The sequence below is a fragment of the Electrona antarctica genome (assembly GCF_951216825.1).
Source record: "Electrona antarctica genome assembly, chromosome: 1".
In the NCBI taxonomy this organism is placed as follows: domain Eukaryota; kingdom Metazoa; phylum Chordata; class Actinopteri; order Myctophiformes; family Myctophidae; genus Electrona; species Electrona antarctica.
The window spans coordinates 40717530-40736862 of NC_136806.1; the positions used below are offsets into that span (position 1 = coordinate 40717530).

The 19333-nt window shown below is 41.7% G+C and overlaps 1 protein-coding gene across 4 annotated transcripts; it reads right to left on the reverse strand.

The window, feature by feature from the left end:
• Positions 1-143: 143 nt before the first annotated feature.
• On the reverse strand, positions 144-19093 carry rnf44 (ring finger protein 44). 4 transcript variants are annotated; one of them, XM_079508308.1, is made up of 11 exons: positions 18809-19093; positions 15839-16035; positions 13221-13443; positions 12206-12373; positions 11207-11380; positions 8161-8322; positions 7831-7946; positions 6654-6741; positions 5607-5728; positions 5398-5497; positions 144-4995 (listed from the first exon to the last, which is right to left on the reverse strand). In XM_079508308.1, exons 2-11 carry the CDS (start codon positions 15943-15945, stop codon positions 4933-4935), a joined length of 1323 nt encoding a protein of 440 aa, XP_079364434.1. In that variant the 5' UTR covers positions 15946-16035; positions 18809-19093; the 3' UTR covers positions 144-4932. The 4 variants fall into 4 exon arrangements, with proteins under 4 accessions (XP_079364434.1, XP_079364435.1, XP_079364436.1 ...); XM_079508309.1 differs by lacking the exon at positions 18809-19093 and adding an exon at positions 16488-17135 and having other exon boundaries at positions 12254-12373; XM_079508310.1 differs by lacking the exon at positions 18809-19093 and adding an exon at positions 16488-17135 and having other exon boundaries at positions 8161-8205.
• Between the last annotated feature and the right edge of the window lie 240 nt (positions 19094-19333).

The window sequence follows — 19333 nt, forward strand, 5'->3', positions numbered from 1 at the left end:
ATGGTGACGAACTTCCCTGGTTGTTTCTTGCGACAGTAAGTGATAAATCCAGTTTCAATTCAACGGCACAACTCAAGATCACAGCAGACAGTGGTGGAAGTGTTTGGGCAAAGAGGGTTCGAAGCCCAAACCAGTGTTGTTTACCTTTTAAAAAAAAACGTTTTGTCCCAACCCGACCCTTTGGTGTGGTTTGGGCATAAGAAATGGGGTATGTGACTCCACTATACGTATTATAGGCCTATGGCCAAATGCCACATTACTTTTTAACAAAGATTAAACAAATCAGATTTGGCCCCTAGGGAACTTGCAAACTTAACCACCTAAGTTTATAATTTAGGGATTCCTTGAAAAACAAAACAACCAATTGTGATATTGGTATACATACATTTATTAGTGAATAACTCTCAATTCAGCCACAATAAAAAAAAATGATTGCACTACTTGGTAAAGCAGAACTAGCAACTTTCATTTAAAAAAAGTACAAATCTTAAAAATTTCAAACAGTATACAGATGTATATAATACACTCCAACTAGTTATATGTTAAATGCTACAAACAATATGATTCCAATGGAATGACAAATTATAACATTAATAAGAACCATTTCCTATATATAATATATATATTAGTCGATTTATTTTTTCACCCCCCAAATACAAACATGGCGAAAATGAGGTAACTCTTAAATGTGCAAGTACCAAAGCAAAATATCTGCCTAATGCAGAACACATGCCCCTGGCTCTGTTGGCGGGTGGGTAGTCTGACCCCTAGAGGCCAGGGGTAGTAAAAACAGTAAACCACTATCCCACCACAGCAAAACTCATTGGTAAACAATAAATGGCATCTACGGAGCAATCCAATCACAAATCCTAAATAAGGTTTTAGCTGCTTATTGGAACACATTTTCGCACCACACAAGCTGTGAGATTATTTAATAAGTGTTTTTAACAGAAAGACTACAAGACTCTATTCTCAGTTGTCTTCTTAAATTTGTGTAACTGTAATCACATAAGACCTAATGTGAGGTTATCTTTTAATGTTGAATAAAAACATCAGATACTCTAAATTGAAATACTCTCAAAACGGTACTTAAACTGAAGTGAATTAAGTTTTTTAGATGTGAGCAATACATTTTTCAGATATTGATACATGAAGATCAATAGCCTAATAGGTAGGTACAGTTCTACACTGAAATAAGTATGACAACATTTTTTTTTCCTTTTAATTTTTAATTCCTTAAAACTATTGATTTTGACGGACAATGTTTAGGGGTATTAGTAATAACATGCTTTAAGAATACATGAGATTCATGACAAACTATTGCATTCACACAAGTGACAGTTATCATACCTAAAGCAGGACATCTAGCACCTTTTCACTATGGCTTTCGATAAACTACAGTAGTTCCAGAGCAATATAATTTTCAGTGGTTAAGGGCAATAACACAATGTCTTCTCAAATCCTGGATTCAAGACCAGTTTTCTCGGTTTTTCTTTTTTTTCTTTACAAAATGAAGTTTAGCGCAATAAAATCTTGTAGTCATTCAGTTCTATTACAAATGTGTGCAGTACAATGCATGGCAGTTATTAGCTGAGCATTAAGATCCAAACCTCCAGAACCCAAAGCCAACTAGAGCTAAACATCAGTTGGGTTTCTGGTCAACAAGCATGCATATTGTGCACCGTTAAATAGGTTGCCCATCAGATTTCTAGATAACCTCCACTTAAAAACACGCTTGTTTTACATTTTCTTTACTTTTTTTCCCCCATTTTTTTGTAGTCATGCAAACACCTTTTTGAAGTAGTTCTGGAAGTGATTTAGGTAGGATAGTTGCCTAATGTATGCTCTTGTCATAAGAGTGTCACGTGCCAAAAATAGGCAATCTACAAGCTCACAATGCATAGTAAGCGCTGCGTTGTAGATTGCCTATTTTCAGCACATGACACCACTGTACAACAAAGTATACATCAGGTGTAATGTGTGCCATGGCACGTTTAAAATGGCACCACAACCGCTATATTTGAACAGGTGGTTCAAGTACAAGAACAAAAACAGTTTGAATAATACACTTTGTAATGAGTTGCAGTGTATACATTGCCTCTTTTCTGTGAATATTCATAAGGTCTTTATTGATTTTTTTTTTCATCTTGCATGCCTGTCTTTAGCTGATGTAATATCTACTACTCCTGACAAAAAAGATTAGGTTTACGTTAAATTATTTATGGTCTAAGGAAAACGACCAAACGGAATTCAAATATACCCCCTTTCATGGCAATCCTTTCCATTTGAAATGGACTGTTCTCTTTTTTATTTTTATATACTGAGAGGCCCTGAGTGTTTTTTTTTTACTCACAATATATGCCAGCGAATAGATATGTACACATAGGTTAATTCTCAAAGCTGTGGGTTTAAACTCATTAAATGGCTTTTTTTTTCTTCTTGAAGGTGGTACACGTCAAAGACTCACATTTGCTAAAAAACATGGCAAGATTCCTTTACACAAGAAAGCAATCCTAAGGGTTACAATTGCCCATCAGCGATTACTGGGGCAGGTAAAAGACAGGAGTGTTAATTTGTTTTTCTTCTCCTCTCCCACCCAGTACATATTCCAAATGGAACTGTGAACATGGACAGGGAACTATGACCCTGTTTACACCTTGCATTAAAATGTGATCTGTATCTGGTTATCTTATCTCGGCAAGGGAAGAAACAAAAATGCAGATTAATGCAAGTTTAACACATTGCAATCAGAATGTGATCTCATTGTGATACGATCTGAGTCCAAGTCAGCCAGCGTTTGATCACATTGTTCATTATCCAGATAATTTATCCAGATACCAGTGGTTCTCAAAGTGGGATCTGGGAACCACCAGAGGTCCTTGAGGGAGTTCCAAGGGGCCCTCAGCAAAATGAGTGAATACAGCATTAACATCAGGTTAACCCTACTATAATTTTTTAAATAATACTTTCAAGCAAATCTTGTATCTGGCAAATCTTTTCAGATAGGGTCCACGGCCAAATATTAATTTGGGGGTCCTTGACATGAAAAGGTTTGCTTACCACCAGATGCACACTGTGTTAATGTGAGGTGTAATTGGGGTCTAGGAGTCTGACAGTGTACCATCACTACTAAAACACTCCAGCTCCAACGTTTTTCGTTTGAATCCTGCACACCAGTCACCCGGCAGAAGCTGGAGTGCGGCCAGTGACGTCTACAAGGATTTTTCAACATTCTTCTGTCTTCAAAACAAGACATTTATCTAAAACACATACATTTCTCTTTTAAAACACCATTAACCATGGCCTAAGACTATGACCTGACCAAGTTGCGAGATTGTAACATATATCCATACACAAATAATATTAGTGCTCTGTGTGTTTCCTTCAATCGGTTTACCTAGCAGGTAAAACGAATAAATAAACACTTTAAAAACGGTATACTCTTAAAACAAGTGGAAATGTTTTTTTTGTTTTCTTTTCTTTTTAAGATTAGTAATAGGTTTGTGCTTGTCAAGGTCATAAGAAGGCAGATTTGAAATCTTGAGCAGTAGGCTATATCTGTATATTTGGATATTTGGCTCACAATCAAAGAAATAAAAGCCCGGTCTTCCAAAAAGGGGAAGAAAATGTTCATTTTAAAACTCGCCACTCATTGCACATATTGCTTTCTGCACAGGCCTCCAGAACTCTCCAGCATCAGCGTAACCTTCAGATGAGGACACCCATCCTCAACCACATCGCCCGGCTTCTCTCTTGACGCTTGCCGAATAAGCAAAGCAGTTCTTTTAGTTATGCTTCTTTGTCTTTTTCCTTGTATTTTTGATAAATTTGGTGGCAATGCTTGATTAAAATATTGCTAGTCTGAGTCAACAGTCCATGCAAATCCTAGCATGCTGCCCTGTATCCAGTGGTTAACACAATGCATCGGCTCTGTGGACAGGACACACACACAACGTGACGCAGCACAGACACTTGCCAGGAGGGACAATGCTGATGTTGAGGATGGATGTAGCACTTGTGCAGCGATGACCTCGGATAGATGCAGTCCTCCACCCACTCCTGTCTCAAAGAAAGACCCCTCTCTCCATCCATCCATTCATCCATCCATGACTGCTTCCATACAGATCAGTGTCCCAGAGTGGATTAGCAGAGGGAGTAGAAGAACATGACCCCAAAGAGGTGCGTGTCCATCACATTGCAGTCCCAGAATTTCAGGCTTGAAGAGTATCGATACTTTTAAACCACAGCAAGTCATACTTTCACAATAGCATTGGCAAATCTAAAAAAAGAGGGTAAAACTATTGAAATAATACATTATTGCGAAACATACATTATTAACAAGTCACTTTGCCCAACACCTAAACAAACATGCATCTATGATGGTCAGGCATTGCCTCCAACCACAGATACCAATATTGAAGTATTCCTATTATTTTTCAGCTAATTGCACAAGGTGTCCAGCCAATATATCCACCCTCCCACTCACCCTCTCACCTCAATCCACCATATATATGCAGGACTCCCCAACTATTCATTAACAACCACAATCGAAACCGCTAGTTTTAAAAACGAAACCTTGTAAACAAAAGCAGCAAAAAAAGAAAAAAATCAGGGTTAAAATCTTTGGAATCTGCAACAAGGGGGCAGAGACAGAGTGGCTGGTGGGTCCCAGAGCTCTGGCTACAGGCTGCAGTAGGCAGTGGGTTTCATGACACTGGGACTATGAAGCACAGCAGAGGTAATGACAGGCTCCAGAGACACCATCCTGGATTGCTTATTGTTTGAGGTGGGGTGGGAGTCGAAAGGTTGGTACGGTCTAGATTTTAGGAGGCAGGTTTTGTCCCACTGCCTTTTTTTTTTAGGGACAGACTTGATGTGTGCAGCTTTCCAGCCCGCCGGCGGTGGCGACGATGACGACTCCGGAGTGCTCTCTCACTCCACCTCCCGGTGCACGTCTGACGCGTCGGCTCGGCAGATCGGACAAGTGCGATTGGTCTGCAACGAGGCGAATGGGGAAAATGTTAATGGCTGTTTATTGTTTAACCAATTTAGCCATACATACTTTGTGACAAAGTATATAGGGTTTATATGCATGTGACAATGTCATATGCTAAATAGCTAAAATAGCAGAGCTGCAAGCCCAATGTGTTGCATGATGTGAGCTTGTAGATCTATTTTAGAAAAACGGGGACGCCAGGTTGAAAGTGGTTACATTTCCGCGGTGTTGAGACTGATGAGACCAACGCCTAATTTTATACTCTGTCGCGGGATGGTGTCGCTTGCTGACGAGAACTGATCTTCGAGCTAAAAGCTCTGTATTGCAAAGCGTTGTTGCATGAAGATCTGCTCTTTTCGGTAAGTGACACGGTCAAGTATGAATTGAAGCTTCATGCTTACCTTTAACCATTTGTCCACACACTTGGCATGGAATTCGTGGTTACAAGGTAATACCCGCAGTAGCTGCCGACACTCAAAATCGCTGAAGCACACAACACACCTGCATGGAGGAAAAAAGCTAAAGTCACAGATTGTTCAGTGTGGGTGGACTGTGGAGCAGTGAATGGTTTAGAATGTATATGGACCAAGCAAGCATAAATAAACCTTACAGCGTTTGTTCAGATAGATGATTCTCTGAGTTGAACCTGTAGGACGGAAGTTGTTCTATGTCTGCCTTGGTGAGTCCTCTCGGCTTCGCTTCGCCCAACCTCTCTGCCAGGTTCAGTAATGCCTGTAATGTATAGAACACATATACATGCACTGTAATAACTAAGCACTGACAGCACTGTCAGTAGTATCACTACATTTCTTGATGTATTTACTCTCATTCACAAGGATTATTGGACTCTTTGGTCACATAAGAGTTATAAGAATTATTAGACACTTCCCCTGTTTTTGTTTGCGTCTAAACTAAACTGTCCTGCAGTGGAATGACACAAGATGACACGGATGGAGCTTCGCAGGGACGAGTGTTGGAACTGGGTGTGCACAGGAGAACCAGGTATTCATTGTGTTCACAATAAGTAATATACCTGTATTGTGATGTCATGTAGTTCTATTGCATTCCTTCTGACCACCAGAGGGCAGCGTTTCTAACACCTGGATAATCATTGCATGTGTGTTGAAAACACAAGAACTTTAGTTAACATGCATAATTATAATAAACCAGAGTGGTAGAGCAGGAACAATGACAGGTTGATTAGCCAAGCTAGGATGTTACAGTATACGCACTGTATTGGATTGTTTGTGCAGAGACAAATCGCAACGCTTAGAAGCCCGGACGTGCTCGGACGGCACGGGTGCCGAGCGTCTATACGAACACAATTAAACATGTTCAGGGGAGGGAGGGTGATCTTTGTCACAGCACGTGCTGGGGGGTGGCACCTGTCACCAGGGAATGTTGAACAGGAGGAGTAGGATGGAGATACTATGTCCTCCCTGTGGGGGCTCCTCACTTACAGGTGAGCCAGTAATGTACAACAGCAGTGGTAAGAAGTGGGAGGAATTAATTGGCATAATGCGGTAAACGACACTACTGGGCTGGATACTAAAAAAGAGGAAGCCTGGACAACCTGATACAGGGTGCTGGTCTGACTCTTGTAGCACAGCAGCATAGCATAGCTTTTAACGTTTGTTAGTTTCTACAACGATCTCACCTCATAGTTCTCCATCTCTACATCGTCTACATCTAGGTCCAGGCTGATGGCCGGGCCCACTGCAGTCGGAGGCACAGGAAGCATTGACCTATGCACAGAGATGACAGCAGCAACAACACCACCCATGAGGTCAGGTTATTATAGGTTCACTTCTGGTGTTCCATACAAATGAATGAAATGTAGCAAGACAACCAAACCAGCATACAACATAACTCGTTCTGGAATAATATAGGGGGCCTATATTATTATTATTATTATTAATATAGGGGGGCTATGCCTCTCTGAGGGACTACAAACTAGAGGGCAGCACGGGTCCATCCGGAACTGAATACCCAAGAGCCGAACCGGTTCGGGCCCAAAATATTGACTTGTCCCTCGGGCATCCATTCCAAATTGCCGCGGGTCTGGGTCGGATCGTCTAAAATGCAGTTACCCGAAATTACCCGTGAGGATCCGAGCTTTATATATTAAACCCTTCAACTTTAAAAATAGACATGCATGCGTTGTAATTATTACATTCTAAAGAGACAAGTCCATATTGTCTGTTGAACAGAGTCAACGAGCCGAGGGCTGGGTCTCGTCATGCACCTCGACATGAGCGAGAGCGCGCACTCTCTCTCTCTCTTTCGCTTTGTCTCTCTCACCCCAATCCTGACAACGCGCACACACACACACACACACACACACACACACACACACACACACACACACACACACACACACACCTGGCTATATTAATGCAATCATGGCGACCCCCTTAAGCGAGCGAGGTGAAACGCAAAGCAACAAGCAATGTGGGACCTCGCGTCACCATGGTCACGCGAGGTTAGGATCGGATCAGCGCCGTTTTGGTCGGACCGGTTCCAAACAGTCAAATCCTTCTCGGCTCCGTTTCGGACCAGATCCAAAACTTTCGGGGCCGGTTCCGGGGCGGCTGCGGCCAATTAGAATGTTTCTCGGATCCGTAGCGGTTCGGTTCAGATATCACCTGTCCCGTTTCAGACCGGGTCCAATTTTATGGACCTGTGCTGCCCTCTACTACAAACACAACCAGGTGGCAATTCATTAATGCCCACTATCGCCAGAAAAACCAAAATCTAAGACAAATAATGTCAAAGCACATCAGAGGTTGATGTAAACAGTGGAGATAAAACAGGTTTTGTTCAGAGGTACTCACAGGAAATAAGGGAGGAAGCCTGGATAGTAGGATGGAGGGGGCGGGGGAGGGGGGAGAGGTTGCTGCAACCGGTATCTCTGTCCACTAACTCGTCTGGGCAGCATGTGGGGGTATGGCTGAGTAGAAACAAACACACGTATGTACAGTTATACTTTATCAGAGCTGAAAAGACAAATCAAGAGATAACCCGCCCCCACCCACCCCCAGTGTACAGTTACATATAGTGTACATGAGTTATGTATATACGCAGCTTTCTTTCACAGTATCAGTACAGTATAATGCAAAGAATGTCAGAAGTGGCAAACAAGAGTGTTGGAATGTCCATCTCACCACTCCGAAGGGCAGCTCCTGATGCAGAGGCTCTTGAGGAAGGTACTGTAGAGGGAGAGAAGGAGGCATCGCTGGTGGGTGATGAGATGGAGGGTAAGAGAAAGTCCCTAATGGGTGCTGGTCCCCTCGAAGGTCCACTTCATTTTCTACCCTCTGTAGAGGCTGAGTGGAGAGAGAGGGAGACCCAAAAATCACCCCATTTGTAATCTGGCAATTTGAGGCTATGGTTTCTTAAAGGGATAGTTCAGATTTTTTTAAGTTGTATGAAATACTTGCCATTAATATAGTGGTTGCAACTGTATTAATTGATTGCCCGAGTCCCGTGGTGGGAGTTCTGCTCTGGTTTTGGTCAATATTAAGTAGTTCCGGTCATTTTGTGGGGGGCACTGGGGCCACGCAGTAAAAGTAGATGAATCCACAAAACGAACGTAATTTGACTTTCGTTCAACTTTGACCCCTCTATCACATGGAACTATTTTTTGGGCGTAGTGATATGGACACAAAAAACATAGTTCTGTGTGATAGGGGTAAAAAAAGAACGAAAGTTGCACTAATATTTTAGAAATAGGTCAACAATACAAATGACGTTAGTTTTGTGGATTAATTTACTTTTACTGCGTGGCCCCCAGTGCCCCCCACAAAATGACCGGAACTACTTGATATTTCACCAAAACCAGAGCAGAACTCCCACCACGGGACTCGGGCAATCAATTAATACAGTTGAAACCACTATATTAATGGGAAGTATTTCATACAACTTAAGTTAAAAAAATCTGAACTATCCCTTTAAGGAAAACCCCATTTACGATTTAGTGTACCAATTATGTCTGCCACTGTTTCATAGTGTATGAATTGTGAGGATGCTTGGAATCACCACACAATGCTTTGTAATATCCTGTAAACATATCTGGTCACTCTGTCTGTGTTAGGACTGTCACTTTGCATTTGACACTTGATCTGTCGTTCAAACCTGGTGAATTATTAAATGTTATAGCTTTAAAGCTACAATGTCCTCTACTGGCAGAGAAAGGTAATTGCAACCCCGAGTCTCCCGCATGGGGAAAAAACCAAGCATCTACAGTACTGCTCAGACGTGGGTATCTTTAGGATTTTTATGAGTCCGCTACCGATTCTGGTTCTTCTTATCGATTCCGGTTCCTAACGGTTCCCTATTTTGGTTCCAAAATGGTATAACATAACTTGAATAAGAGGTATAATAAAATACTACTGTAGCCTATATAATATTTGTAAAGATTTCTTGTACCATTTCTGTCATGGCTTTGTCACTGTTATAGATTGCATGATTATGGCAAAACCTATTATGGGTCAATATTGTGATCAGTTATTAAAATGCCAATCTTTTAACAATCTTATCTTAATGCAAAATATTGTTCTTATTTTCACTAAAAGCTCAAATAAATAAGGTTTTCCCATTTAGACACATAGCAGTACATGACATTTCAGTCAATTTAATTGTTTTCAAGGTACCTTATGTCAGTCTAGTCTATTGCCTTTCGATGATATACAAGGCAAAAATATTACCTCATATCATATTTTTAAAGGAGAATTCCATGCTAGAAGGCTTTCTTACCTTTCTTTGTAGTCGTTACGTCCCCACCAAAGAGGTCCAGGTGTTTTTTTGTGCAAAAACTCCTTATTGGCTATTTCCCCTACCATAAGCCCTCAATGAATTGCATTGAATTTAATGAGAATTTAATGGGGCTATGGGGTGTTGTGCTAATTCGCTTATTTCCATCGAAATAAGTAGTAAAGTGTGCCGCTTGGGATATTATTTACATTATGAAGAGAGGATATATACAAAAAAAATGTTTGAGCGATGGAAATAAGAGAATTAGCACAACACCACATAGCCCCATTCAATTCCCATTCAATGCAATTCATTTAGGGCTTATGGTAGGGGAAATAGCCAATAAGGAGCTTTTGCACAAAATAACACCTGGACCTCTTTGGTGGGGACGTAACAACTACAAAGAAAGGTAAGAAAGCCTTTTAGTATGGAATTCTCCTTTAACCTCTGTATAGGGACTTAAAATGTTACAATATTCTCTGTTGCTCAGCATACTTCGTTGAACCTTTGGACTAGGCTTGCTTTAATGAGCTTAATAGGCTACAGCTGGAAAGAGAGGAGGTCAACTCTGTATGTACATGTAATTCAGAGGTGCGTGTGGATGAATTAGGCTACACATGATCACGTGAACAAGAGGTAATCCATACTACCACTGTGTCTGTCTGTGTCTGTGTTGTGCACATGTAGCAACCGCACGTCTGTCACTCGACACCACGCTTTCTCTTCCCTTCGTAAGGCACGTGTCTCTCTTGCAGAGAGCTAGCTCCACCTCAGCCGATCTGCAAGTCCACAACACATTGCTGATGCAACACAGTGTAAGCTTGTAGATCAGCTGTGTTCCCTGCGTGCCGTCTAGGATGAAAAGGGAAGAAAATAAATAAATAGCGGGTTACTGCATGTCTGTAGGAACCGATAGGGAGAAATGAAATTGAATTATTTGGATGGGTACCCGGTACTCAGTAGGTTCGGTTCCTGCTTGGTCCCGAGGTTCGATACCGACTCCTAGGCGTGAAGGAATTCTGCTGATATGAGTGCTATGGAAAATTATACCCATAGTGCACAACCTGAATCTCCGAGTTTGTGCCATGAAGCATAAATGAAATCCTTTATAAGTTTGCAGCTTTGTGTCCGTCTAAACAGTGCAGATGTGCAGCGACTGTAACAGTCGGCCCCACGCAGTTCGATTAATTTAGTCCTATAGCCCATAGCCCGAACAGTATAAAACGGATATAAAAACGCTAATAAACCGTGTACATTTTGGGAAAGTGAAAAAACAATTGGAGCAGGTAACGCATTCAAACAAATTCCATGGTTTAAATAGGTTTGAACTAGAGTGTGTGTGTGTGTGTGTGTGTGTGTGTGTGTGTGTGTGTGTGTGTGTGTGTGTGTGTGTGTGTGTGTGTGTGTGTGTGTGTGTGTGTGTGTGTGTGTGTGTGTGTGTGCTACTCCTCTACTCACCATGCGTGGGTGCTGAGGCTGTAAAGGGACAAACTGGCTCAGTGGAGTAAGGTGCGGTGGCTGGTGGGGGGGCACGGTGGGGGTTGGGTGCAATATAAAATGCTCGCTGGAGATCAAGGGTGGGAAGGCTTGGTAAGACACTGGCATATGCTGCATGGTACATGCTTGAATGAGCTAGAGAGAGAGGGAGAGAACAGGGACAGACACAAACTCATGAAAACACACCAGTCAAGTTAAATGTGTATGTGTCTAAAAGGTTTGAGTCATCAACACCAACACGCTGCGACAAACCTCCAAAACAGAAGAAGTCACTCGCCGACTCTTTTAACTACTCACACCGACACAGTTACAATGAAAGCATGTTTTAAGCATGTGTAAGACAAAGCAATGCATTGTATTAATACATAGCGCATCATGTCCAAAGCACAGACTATCGCCTAAACAGCTGAGTATCATCTTAAAGGACCATACCGGTGGTGTACTTGACATTACTGACAAACATTTTCCAACGCATACTGTAGTTTGTTCTTTTTAAGAAATTAAATAATCTTCCATTTAACTTGCAAACACTTGAACATTGCCTGAGATAGGCAATCAACCCACTATGTTTTTTGTGTCAAAGTTCTGAATAATTGACTGAATTATTCAGGTAAGTTTAGTAATGTTAATGAATTTTTAAACATTCAAACAACACAAAGTTGTGAATAGATATTGATGCCAGTACGGTCCTTTAATACCATAATCATCTGAAATACTCAAGCAACATTGCAATTTTCTCCACTGAGAAGAAACAAATTGCGCGCGCACGCGCGTGTGTGTGTGAGAGAGAGAATATTTCAATCATAACATATGTATAATTCTGGTCATGGTAAAAACAATCACTTGGAAACATCTAATCATGTGCAGCAGCAGCAGCAGTCATAAGCGGTGACAGCTGGGGGTGGTATGGAGCGCTACATGGATGCCACTGACATTCAGGCTCTTCCTTTTCAAACTCACAGGAGGAGGAAGGCAGCAGAGCAGAGAGAGCTGTCCGCTGAACATTACCGAGCATGCTGGGAGCTGCTGAGCGTTGCACCCAGGGAGGGGCTGCCCGGTGTGGAGGGGGAATCCGTGGGTTGTCACCGTGGTAACCGTGTATGATATCGGAACGGACCCCTGGTGCATCTTTGAAGAGAAGACAGGTGAGATCGTTAGAACAAGTCCAAACATAGCCCATCGTTGCTGTCGGCAGAAAACTCTCCTCTCCATATTTTAACTTTCTGTGGGTTTTTTTTCGTAAATCAACGGCCAACTTAATCATACTACAAATATCGTAACGGATCCCCAAGCTCGAAAGGGACTAGTCCTGTGTAAAGTAACAGTTTTGGACATATGAGGTTTCCACCCGACTTCCACACTTTTTGAATTGTTTTACAAAACGGGTCATATTTTCATAATATTTGCCAACGTGCCCATCGGTTATGATACAATTATACTCACTGGGTCATTGTGGACATGGAAATTGTCTAATTTTGGCTTCAGAAAGGTTTGTAAACAAATTCAACTTAGCCCAATTACCTAAACCACTTATTTGGAGAATTCAATTATAATGGTTTTCATCAATGTTTGTAAATGTATGAACATTTTTCAACTGTTTAATTTGTACAGATGAATGTAAACTATTCTGATGAAGCAAAATTATTGCGAAATTCTCAAATAATTGCGATCAGGCCATTATGTAAAAAATGTGACGGGCCTAAATGAAGCCGGTGATGTTAATCATAACCTATAAACATCATGGCAACTTGTGGAAAAAACTTGACCTGGGTTATAAAATGATACAATTTTAGCCCTATATAATAAAATAAAATAAATCATCTAAGAATGGCATGCCCCTTAAAGGGATGGCAGGTTTAAATCAGTTAATTAATACAATGAATTCTGTGTGTTTTTGAGGAACGCACAATTATCAGTCAAAGCAACAAAATCATGTTGAGTGAGATACTACTACTAGTTGTTTGATAGTTGATACCTGGTCGTGTAGATCCACCATGATGGAGCTCTGCTGAGGCATGTGAGCAGCAGGGTGAAGCATGCGTGGAGGTGAGCTGGTGTGGCTGTATTGTCTGGACTCATCTAAAGGAACCTGTGGTTGATGTTGTGAGAAAAGCAGGTGATGGACGTTCTCATCCTGAACTAGTGAGTTGTGCAGTACAGGCCTGTCCCGTCTCCCCCACTGACGTCTCACTGGCGGGCTGCAGGATCAATGACAAGTAAAGGACATTAGAACAGTTTGATTCATTCTATAATATAATTTGCATGATTTATATATATATATATATATATATATATATATATATATATATTCAAAAGCAATTTCTCAAATAACATATTTGCGTCACATTTAACCACTTTCAACCTGGCGGCACTATATTAGACTAGATTTTCAGATGCAATGATGCAAACGTAAAGTATAAAATAGGGCTTAAATGCTAGGGTTTTCCAGAAGCACTCCATGCTTGTTTTTAAACATGTAAACTTATTTTATAACTATCTATTTAAAAAATAAAGGGTAACTTAACATCATCCTAGTATTTTACTAGCAAAAAGAAGAAAAATATATAGCTTTACTTACAATTGCATTGCCCCATTCTATCTTGTTTTGAATGTCAGTAAAACAAAATCCAGACAGTTGCATACGATATGTATTATGCATGCTATATATTGACTAATTTACTGAATCATTGTAAATTAGTCAAATTACTTCCATTTGTAATCACAATTTATAATTATATTTGACATATTTTATATAAAATCTATGACGTATCCTGATGAACCATAAAACCAATATTGCGAATCAGTTATTTAGTTGAATACAAGAAGACAGGTAGGCACTACAGACATCTGGGTGGGCTCCATATTTTCTGGATTACTGGGCACTACTCGTAGGATATTTGTGCTCTCCCGAGAGCGCTGCATTTCCTCATTCAGACCGGCTATTTTCGCCATTTGCGAGGACACACACGCGGCCCGCTCGTTATTACGAGGCGGAGCCGCAGAGAAATTTGTTATTATGAGGGTCGGCTTGGCACTTTTTGGCACATTTTGTTGCCCCCCTCGGCGTGTTGCCCTACTCGCAGTGCGTATTGCACGTATACGTAGCGACGGCACTGGACATGTGGGCACCTGGACAACTGGACACCTAGGGTGGAGATAACTGGGCACCTGGACCAGTCTTTGTTTTATTCTTTTATTTTACATAGCATGCTGCTTTGTTGTTGGTGAGTGGTATTTAACCCACTGTTCTTTAACCCCCCAAATACAACAAGGTCAAAGGTGCAATATAAGTGTATTTGCCAAAATATAATAAATAGAACTGGGGTGGGGCACGGTGGCACAGTTGGTAGTGCTGTCGCCTCACAGCTAGAAGGTCCTGGGTTCGATTCCTGCTGGGGATGCTGGGGGCGTGTTCCCTCCTCTGCGTCATTAGTGCCCATACCCGAGGTGGGGTTGGTGAAAGGGCCTTTCTGTGTGGAGTTTGCATGTTCTCCCCGTGTCCCCTAGGGTATGTACCCTCACAAAAACATGCAGTAATCCTGGTCTCTAAACTGCCTCCCCCTGGCCAGCCGGGGCGCCTGATGGAGGGGAAAGGAACTGGTTGGAATAACGTGTTCCTTCCACGCGCTACGTCTGGCCAGGGAAATTCCCCCCTGTCAGGTGAAAAGAAGCAGCTTGGACTCCTCATGCATGGAAGGAGGCATGAGGTCAGTCCGCTGCCCCCCCCCAGGTTGGCAGAGGAAGTGTAGCGCCCAGGATTAATTAGTTAATTGGCACTGGGTGAAAAAACTGGGTTGAAAAATCGTGGGATAAAAATTATAGAAAACAAACCAAAAAAATAGGGGAAATGGTAAAATACCCAAAAGATAATTAAGGAGTACTGTTAAAAAAAATTAAGATAGAGAAAACATAGCTACACAGTACATAAATGCCTACTGTAACTAGAACAGTACACTACTCTTCTAGTCAGGTGCCCACATGTTCCTAGTGACTAGTTGTCCAGGTGCACACATGTCCCTGCATGGTGCCCAGTTGTCTAGGTGCCTAAATGTCCCTGGTGCCCAGTTGTCCCTAGTGCCCAGCTGGTTTTAGTGCCCACTTGATCTGTTACCGTTTACTTTAAGGACCCCAATAACAACTTGCTTCGGTACATGACAGACACCCTCGGCTCATTTGCCAACACAAACGCAACCACAAATCTCTTCCACCATGAGTGGAAGTGCTTGTTTTCTAATCTATATATTGGTAAGTGCAAAATCATAAATACTGATCTGTATACATTTCAGGTTTGGTGCATTATCAAAAGCTGTGTCAGTACTCTGTAGTCAGACTGATATTTGGATGTAGTTGAATAGTATTAAGAAGGTAAAATTACAAGTTATGTTATGCACCACAATGAGGAAGACTGAAGTACAAGAACTGCACTGTCTATAACGCTGCTACCAGCTGTATTGTATGTGTTATGTGACGATAAACACTGACCCCAATTTTAACACAAACTAAATTTTATATTGTTAAACACTTTACAAGACGAGATCATTTTGTTAGATTCTGGAGGGAGGGGTTAATGCAAAGACAGAGCAGGGGGTGTACCTTCTCCTGAGGTGCACAGGGGTGTTGCAGGGCTCTCCAAGGAACCTCCTCTGGGTTAAGGGGGCTGCTGGGGGCCGCCTATTGACTGCTATTTCCCATGGTCGCATTGGTGACGTCGTGGAGACGAGTCACACTCTGGGAAAGAAAGCCTTATGCAGGAGGCACTTGTTGTGTTTTCGCCTCTGATTGTCTTAACCCTGTGGAAACACAAAGAGCCACACAACTTATGACCCCCAGCTTACTATCATGTTACGGCTGCCTATTACCTCTACCCCTATCAAATTAGGTAATCTGACAAATGTATAATTTCATGTTGAACGTGTTTTGAGCAAGGAATAATAAGGACTTTGTAAAAGCAACGCAAATTATTGAATAATAACCACAGTCCCATATTTTTTTTACACCAGTAGGAGTCGCTGTATCTTGCTGGAGCTGAAACATGGGAGAGCCATGTGCTCAGGAAACAAAGCAACAACAAAGGATGTGCTTGCTCTTAGCACAGAGCACCTTGCAGCAATGCATCTTGTGGGCCGTGGTGCCTTTGTACGGCTCCATTACAAAATATTAGGCCTTAAAATATCATTACTGAATAAATTCAGCACCGTCCATATAGCAGCAGCTTAAACTCAACCCTCAAAACAAAGCTTACTTTCTCGGCTTGGCTGCTCTGCTGTTGGCTCAATGACAAGGAGGGTGGTGTAGTGTAGTGGCAGCAGGTGTCCTGAGTCTCGTGTCCCATTCGGTTTCCCTTTGCGCGTACAACGTGGTCGAATATATCCGTTCAGAGAGTGACCGTTATTAACCATTAGTAGCAGGTATTCCCAATCCCCATCACAACTAAAAGACCCCCGACTCTGAAACGTTGAGATTTATGTTAGCCTTTAGCCTGCTAGCAACCGCAAAGAAACGTCCAGTCCGGATAAAACCGCACAAAAAAACACTGGTTAATGTTGTAAATGAATAACTCTCCAAGTGCAGTACAGGCGGTGTGTTAGCCAGCCTGCCAATAACAAGGCTCTTTCTTCATTTGTCAACATTCCTTGCTTGGCGCGCCTGTGTAGTTTCTTCAAGGTAGAGTTGAGATCCCATAGCTTGTGAAACGGTACGGCTTGTGATTGGTTAGTTGGTTGTCGGGTAACCACTGCACTGACGCATATCTAACCTGGCTGTATCTAACTATAACTCTCTTGACTGGACGTCACATCATCAAAGACAAATGAATAATGATGTGTACACAAAACTACACAATATGTAACTACGAAAGTGTACCAGTTACAAATGGATACATGTAATTGTATGTGTATCGTGTGTATTGTGTACATGGCTAGTGTGTAGAGTCTGTAGACCTATCTGAAAACCATCGTCATACTCAGATATTGATGTACCGGTATTTAAAATTAGAGCATCAGCATACAGTAGCGGATCTTGAGTTTATAACAGAGGCTGGCCACTGGTCACATGGTATGTATGTCTTACTCTTCTTCAACGTTTGGACAACGTTGTCTCTCCTTAACAACCAACTATCCAATCACAGCCTGAGCCGTCGCTCCGGGCTGTGGGATCCTTTCTGCATTGTTATGACAAAGCCACGCCCCTTTCCTCAGCGGACAGAGAAAGACGCACCAATCATAAACCATCAGAAAAGCCCAGACGGTATTTGGTTACTATCTGTTCAAGAAGACTCGGATACAATATGTTTCATCATGTATGTATCAAAACAGTGCACCCCCCCAAAAAAACAGTTATGCTATATCTTTCTTATTTAAACTTCTAAATGGATATTGTATTCAAATCAAATGTCATTGTAGTCTACAGCCGTACAACGTATTTGTTTTTGAACTAGTGCTAGAACTACTGCTTTTTGTCTGCTTGAAGTTAATGCCCCTCGAACGAACTGCCTTATTGTTGAAATGTAGGCATATGGTATACAAATAAAAATAGCTTTGCCTTTGTCGCACAAAACAAACTACAGTGGCAGTCAGGGTATAGTTTAATACAGCACAGTTAATTTTGCCTTTATCTTGGATGTTTGCCATGTAGGCCTACAGTAAAGGCACTAATTATAATGAATACCGGAGCGACTTCTCCGTTACCATTATAATGATGCCGTCAGTGGACACAGACTATGGACACTGAGGGATTAGCCCACTCCTTAGTCCTTACACAAAACTATCGTAGCCATTATAATTATTATTATTATATAATTAGACACACTTTCAGTCTTTCACACAGCGCATTTAAGTAACCTGTATGCACAGAGGAGTGGGTATAGGCCTATAGTTTAGTTTAGACGGCTAATTTGGTCTCCGTCTCCGACTCTCCGCTTATTAACAGATAACCAATGCCTGTAACAGATGCCCCGCACTTCACAGTAGGCAGCCCCACATGTCTCGTCGACTTGCACCGGAGGCCACAACGTGCCCTACTATACTCCAGACTACCAACCAAACCGATTATGTAATATTGCACTTGCACGATCATTGACTTTCTACCAGAGGAGGAATACCATCTTCAGCTGTCATGATTTTAAAGGCTATATGCAAAGCTTGTAGGCCTACTCCTAGTTTGCTAATTAACATAAATGTGGCAATATAATTCAGGAGATTATTAAAATGTAGGCCTATAGGTATTATATGGCCCATATGTTATGTCCGGTGAGATATGTTCATCAATAATTCGTTGGCCTCTCTGTTGGTCTCGCAGAAATAGCAGAAGACTTTGCTCGGTCAGATCATGCAGACCCAATAGCAAGTTAACAGGAGCAGCGGTTTGCGACCATAACCGAATGTAAACATTACAACACCGCTCTCTCGGTAACCAGCAACAAAACAAGGAGGGGCTGGAGGGAGGTTGGAGCTTCAGATGACAAGCAGCCATGGAACCATCAGCACACACAGACAAGCGCCCCGCGTAGCTTCTAAAACCACTGCTAATACAAAACGAAAAGCAAGAGCACGAGTATATAGTTACCTGATTGTTAATATGCAAACATCTGACCGCTGCTTTTTTCTTTGCAATCCTCACATCTCGTTAGACTAAGTGCGGCATCCCAACGTCAGCTGTTCCCCGTATGGTACATTCCGTGGATTTCACCATTATTGTTAAACAAAAAGGTACTAAAACAGTATGTGTTACAACGATACAACCACATTTAAACCGAATATTATGATGCCGTATGGTTTTGCAGCCCCCATTTTGTTTCAGTAGTCGACAGTTTCCATGTCCGTAAACAGCAGTGCAGTGTGACTGTTGTTGGGATTTCTGCGGCTCCACATCATACCCCCATATCTGCGTATTTTGAGAGCGCACGTACTCCATACTGCCATTTTTACCGTAATGGACAGACAAAATGGGACGATGCCTCCTCTCAAAACTGCTGTCGAGCGAGCATTCAGTTAGATTCGGGAAACCGTAAACTACATGTCTGTTACTGACTTACTGTGTAATAACTTAAATTATTACTTAATACATACATACCATACTTAATACATTATA

Excerpts from the sequence above, each read along its gene's own strand:
- rnf44 (XM_079508308.1), bottom strand. The coding sequence starts at position 15,945 with ATGCGACCATGGGAAATAGCAGTCAATAGGCGGCCCCCAGCAGCCCCC. Across the intron at positions 11,381-12,205 it reads TCTGCTGCCTTCCTCCTCCT|CTCATTCAAGCATGTACCAT; the intron begins GTGAGTTTGAAA and ends CTCTCTCTCTAG. Across the intron at positions 7,947-8,160 it reads AGGAGCTGCCCTTCGGAGTG|CCATACCCCCACATGCTGCC; the intron begins GTGAGATGGACA and ends GTTTCTACTCAG.